Consider the following 5,988-nt stretch of genomic DNA (forward strand, 5'->3'; position numbering starts at 1 on the left):
CCCAGTGGAGGGTCTTGGGAAAGAGTCGTTCGTCTGTGCGTTGTGAATTGTTTGCCTTTCAGTTCAGCGCTGGAAGCCGCGTTAAACAGGAGCGTTATTATCTATGGCGCTTTAACAGATGAAAGGATGTTTAGTGTACCCAGGAGAGCTGGATGGATTCCCCTCCCCCTTTCCAGATGCTTCATCAGCTGAAGAGTCCATGATGCTCGAACTAGTGCAGCATCAATGTCTCGTGCTGATATGGTGTTCTTTTCTATTGCATTCCTCTTTTTATTGGAAGCAAAGCAAAGGTGCGGATGTATCTTGAGCAATTGTTGTGTCTCGATCCTTGAAACAATAAACAGGCTCTGGATTGTTGATCAGTCGTGTTAATTGGAAAGGTAACGAAGCACCCAGCTTGCAAGAAGCCAGTTCTGCCAGACCTGGCTTTTGTGACCCCCTTTATCCAGAAATGACCCCCCCCCCCGTTTCCCCAAAGAATGTGAGAAAGGGTTACATTGGAGCATAAGCGCCCCAAGGTCAGCAACAGATAGAGATAAAGCCACCTGGCCTTCTACCCCCACAGAGCAGCAGAAACATCCTGTTTCCCATGGGAGTAGAGAGTGTCAGGGATAAGCCAAGTTATCTACCAAGCGTGTGAAACCATGAAAGCAGGATCAAGGAAAGAATGTTCCATTAACACAGTGGTTACATTTAACAGGCAAAGTACATATATCTAAAAGCAGTTACAATGACAGGAATGCATCGTAGTCACCCAGATTAAGGGGTCCTTGGAAACACCTTCTGCTCCAACAAATAACCAGGACTAGCATTTTGCTTTGCTGAAAAGGTAAATGGGCACCTAGGGGCACACTGGTGGGCGTCATGATACCCAGCGTGGTGTAGTGGTTAAGATCAGGTGGATTCTAATCTGGAGAACCGGGTTTGATTCCCTACTCCTCCACCTGAGTGGCAGAGGCTTATCTGGTGAGCCAGGTGTGTTTCCGCACTCCCTCAATCCTGCTGGGTGACCTTGGGCTAGTCACAGTTCTTCTGAACTCTCACAGCCCCACCTACTTCACAAGGTGTCTGTTGTGGGGAGAGGAAGGGAAAGGCGCTTGTAAGCCACCTTGAGTCTCCTTACAGGAGAGAAAGGTGGGGTGTAAATCCAAACTCCTCCTCTTCCTCCTTAATTATTGTTCCCTTTAATTGTCTCCTCTCTACACCTAACATTAGCCCAAAGAGATAATTCCAGAAGTGATGAGCAGATTCAAGACTAATTTAAAGAGTTAATTCACAAGTTCAGAACAACGGGCATTCACAGTCACAGAATCCCAGAACTGAAAGCGGGGTCAGTGCTGAAGAAGGAAAAATGCCTGCGTACAAAAAAAGTAAATTCAATGGGAATGTACACTGAATGTGAAGGAGATCACATGTGTGTAAATGGAGAAGAAATGGCTGAGTTTCTTCTCTAGACTCTGCTCTTCCAGGCATCAATCCCACATATCGAAAAATTTCCCGGGCTGAAGTTGGCAGCCCTATTTGGAGAGCACCTGGAAAAGCTGTAGGTCCAGGTACAGCCAGAACCTGTATAAAAGGCATCCAGGGAGTCCCGTGGATGTCACCATGGGTTCAGTGGTTCAAACACAGACAAGTCAGTATTATTCTTGATTACATTTTTGCCTTCTTTTCCTCTGAGAAGCCCACAGTATTAAACAGGTCTCCCTCACACACCCGTTTCATCCTCACAACCACCCCGCAAAAGGGAGCCATGGCTCAGGGTTGCCCAGCAGGTTTCATGGCTCAGTGGGCATCTGAACCCGAATTTCCCAGATACTAATTTAGGTTCCTTCTGCACATGCAGAATAATGCACTTTCAGTCCACTTTCAATGCACTTTGAAGCTGGATTTTACTGTGCGGAATAGTAAAATCTACTTGCAAACAATTGTGAAAGTGGATTGAAAGTGCATTGTCCTACATGTGCAGAAGGGGCCTAAGGGGCACTGTAATCACACCAGCCCTCGGCCTGCCTCCTTTTTCTAACTTCCCCCTAGAAACAGGCACTGAGGAAAAATCAACATGTCCAGATGGGGCTTTGTAAAATAGACAGAACGCAAAAGAAAACACAGTAAACAAAAACAGTATAGATGCCTAATTTTATTAGAGGGTGACCCCTTTGCTATAAGGAAACCTTAACACATTCTCCCTTGTATTCCTAACTCTATCCTTTCTGTTCTCCGCAAAAGTGTTTGAGAGATCCTGCTCAGGGAAACAGCCTATACAAAGACTGAGCAAAAGTCTGATTCCTGTGCACTTGTGCAGGTGAGTTTCAATTGCAGAATTCGCTGGTGTCCAGTTTCCTGTATTCCTCATTGTACGAAGCTCCCGCAAAGCAGATAGCAGCACTTCGGTCGCAGTCGCAGATAAATGCTGCACATGGGTCATTCTCTTCTGGGGAGGGAATGAGAAGAGAATTGTGGATGACTTCTCGGAGGAGTGGGCGTGTGTCGGAAAACAACCCACCCCCTTTTCTCCAACAGCAAAAAGCTGAGATCATTCTTCCTCATTAGGAAGAATTCTCGCCAGCATTAAAAATAGGAAAACAAAAATCTCTGGGGTAGCTTTGTAGCTTGTATGCATAAAGGCTCAAGTTCATCCACCACCATCTTTGCTGGGAATATTTTCGAGCCGTACAGCTGGGAAGGGCTGCTGCATGACTAGAGTAAACAGGAGAAGTGATCTGCAGGGCCAAGCGTATATACTGAAAATTACATAGAAATGTTTCTTTCATGTTTATGGTGGCCACCTAAATATTGGGTTCTGAAATACCTGGAGATTTTGGGAGGTGAAACCTGAGGGGGGTGGGGTTTGGGGCGGGGAAGGACCTCAGCAGGGTATAGTACCATTGAGGCCACCCTCCGAAGCAGCCATTTTCTCCAGATGAACTGATCGATGGAGACCTCCTGGAGATCAACTTCTGGAGACCTCCAGATGCCAATTGGAAGGTAGCAGCCCCATTGGCGAGACCTTTCCCAGCTCAAGCTCGGATCCCTACAATCCTTTCAAACTAAATATATGGAGGATGAAGGGAGCATCTTGAGCAGGTCTACTCATGAGTAAATCCATTTTTAATTCAATGGAGCTTACTCTGAGGAAAGTGTTATCAGGACTGCAGCTTAAGCCCAGAGGAGGCTGCAAGCAAAGTATGCGCTTTGTCCCTACGAATAAGTATCCTGTGAAGATGTATGTTACCGCTGCAGGTGATATCACTGCCAGAGCAGCTGTAGACGTAGGTCTTTGTGTAAGGGTTGTCCATGAGGAATTTGCAATCACGGTGTTTAAGGGCATCTCCATAGCAGTTGTCATGAGTCTGGCAACACCTGTTCGGCAAGCAGAAGCATTCAGACCATCCACAGAATTTACCAAAAGTTTAAGAGTAGCCCATGTTGGATCAGACCAAGTTCCATCTAGCCTTGCGTTATGTTTGCAACAGTGCCCACCTAGCTCCCAACCCAGGAAGTATGAAAGCAGGACATGAAAATGTTGGCTCTCTTGTTTGGGGGTCTCCAAGCTTTTCGAGTCTGTAAGCTCACATCAGTTTCCAAGATGGTATGGTGAATACTACCCTAAAATGGTTCTCACAGGAGAAAAAGTAAAACCCAACATGGCTGCTGCAGCAGGCGCAGCCTAATGCAACACCTCATGTTGTGAAAGAATCAGAGAAGAGGTATAAAAAGAAAGAAAGAAAAGCTGAAAAGAAGGAAAAAAACACGAGGGGAGGGGTGGGGTGAGGGGAACAAAATATAAAGGAAGGCTTGAGAAGGAAATGAAATCATACACTAACTACGGAGAGCCTGGGTGCTTACCAATCCTGATTCTTCAGTGGCTGTGGCTGCTGTTGCAGTCAAGCATACAGTACCGTTGGGTCAGATTCTTAATTGTGCATGCTTTCCCCCCCCTCTTCAGAACTCACCATGCTGCAGATCAGAGAAGCCTCATGGTTTCTAAGAGCTAATAAAGCACGATTTTCCCCCCTGCCTACTCAGGGAAAACTGAGTAGAGCATTATGAATTTTGCTTCCTTTGGCCTTTCCTCTCTGCCTTTCCCTGCCCACACAGGAGCAGTTCTGTTGGCATTTCTGGGGGATCAGTAGGGCTCCTTTTTGATTTGTTTAACAAATTAAACATTGTCAATCTACCTAAATCATAAACAGGCGGCAAACAACCACTCTCAGGGGATAGGCAAATTGGTGGCTAGGCATGTGGGAAGCATGAGGTCTTTTCCTCCCCTGTGAACGTGGAAACAGAGGGAAGATTCCACTGTGAAGCACACAGCCACACCAAAAACTGTAAGTGCACAAAGTGAACTCTTAGTGTAAATACTTAGAAGTGAAGTTTGGAATGCCGATCCTCTAACTGACTACATCACGAGTAGGTATTTTAAAACAACATCTATTTCATAAAGCCATATAAGGAGAAGATGCAATGGCTAGTAAAGTGAATGCATTTGTAACAAGGAACTTATTTACCTGTCCAGGTCATCCACTGGAGTCCCACTTCCGCCAAGGCCACAGTAGCAGCCATAGTTCGTGTAATCCTTCAGTGGGTCGCTGCTTGGAATGGTGCATTTTATCATGTTATGGAATTGCAGTAAGTTCCGAAAGGAGGGGCCGATGGCTGCACTCAGCGTGCCAACTAAGCAAGAGACAAATTTATCAGAAGATTACACATGCAAGGCCCAAGCCAGTTATTTAAATAGCTGAAGGACTCTTCTTTTCCTCCTTGACCCCAACAGGAGGTGCATCTCCAAAAGGTTCTCTTTTAAATGGTGAAAGACTCTGAGTCACCGGTGTCAAAGACGCCTGCCCTTTGAGTGTGTGCTTGTCACCTGTTTGGCCATGCCTCTAATGGCATGAAGGAAAGCAGCAACTCATGTAGATACACAGCGGTACCCAGATGTCCCCAAGTTAAGGAGGGATAGTATTAAGTTGTGGTATGGTTATGACTGGCCCATTCCCCCCACCCCAAAAGATCTGCTTGCAATGACAGTATGTTTAGACGTTCCCCTGAACCAGCTACATGGAATTTGTCAATTGTGGTTGAGGATCTTACATAATGCTGCTAAGTCTGTTTTGGGATCATGTACAGCCATGCATGATCTGTGTGTAGTGTCCCAAGATTGAAGAAGAAGAGAAGAGTTTGGATTTATACCACACCTTTTTCTCCTGTAAGGAGACTCAAGGTGGCTTACAAGCTCCTTTCCCCTCCTCTCCCCACAACAGACACCTTGTGAGGTAGGTAAGACTGAGAGAGTTCTGAGAGAACTGTGACTAGCCCAAGGTCACCCAGCAGTAATGTAGGAGTGCGGAAACACATCTGGTTCACCAGATAAGCCTCTGCCACTCAGGTGGAGGTGTGTGGAATCAAACCCGGTTCTCCAGACTAGAATCCACTTGCTCTTAACCACTACACCACGCTGGCTCTCAAGATATCCTGGGGTCAACCTCTCAAGCCAGGTAGCAAAATGTGAGCCATCTTTGTTTAGAGAGGGTATATGTGTTAACTTTATCATATTTAATTTTTCAAATATATCCCATCTGTTCCAAGGTTATACATCAATGCTCCATTTGTACTTAAGATCTCAAAAGAAAAGAAAAACACCCACAATTGACAGGAGATAGAATGGAAAGCCTATCAATAATCACAGCGAAAAGGCTTTGGTATTTCATTATTACTTGGTGCCCAAAGAAATCAATGAAAGCACTTAGCAAATGTTCCTGGGGAGGAATTTCACAGGTGCAAGGAAGGCAGGAGAGGAAGGAAGAAACCCCAGTAGAAACCCATCAACTCTTTGGGGGAGGAAGTGCCTGGAATGTGGCTTTGAAAGATAACAAGGGGGCCGGTTCCTAACAGAGAAGGCTGCCCTTCAACTGAACTGCCTGGTCCAAGGCCACACAGAGTTTTACAGAGCAAAGTCAGCACTTTGACCAGAGAAGGGAAAAAAATAGA

The 5,988-nt window shown here is 45.8% G+C and overlaps 1 protein-coding gene across 1 annotated transcript; it reads right to left on the minus strand.

Moving 5' to 3' along the window:
* Positions 1-2,244: 2,244 nt before the first annotated feature.
* Positions 2,245-4,630, minus strand: LOC125442760 (phospholipase A2-like). The gene is made up of 3 exons (XM_048514414.1): positions 4,509-4,630; positions 3,233-3,360; positions 2,245-2,431 (listed from the first exon to the last, which is right to left on the minus strand). The coding sequence occupies exons 1-3, from the start codon at positions 4,613-4,615 to the stop codon at positions 2,310-2,312; spliced, it is 357 nt and encodes a 118-aa protein (XP_048370371.1). The 5' UTR covers positions 4,616-4,630; the 3' UTR covers positions 2,245-2,309.
* Positions 4,631-5,988: the final 1,358 nt, after the last annotated feature.

Source organism: Sphaerodactylus townsendi, linkage group LG13 (genome assembly GCF_021028975.2).
Source record: "Sphaerodactylus townsendi isolate TG3544 linkage group LG13, MPM_Stown_v2.3, whole genome shotgun sequence".
NCBI lineage: Eukaryota > Metazoa > Chordata > Lepidosauria > Squamata > Sphaerodactylidae > Sphaerodactylus > Sphaerodactylus townsendi.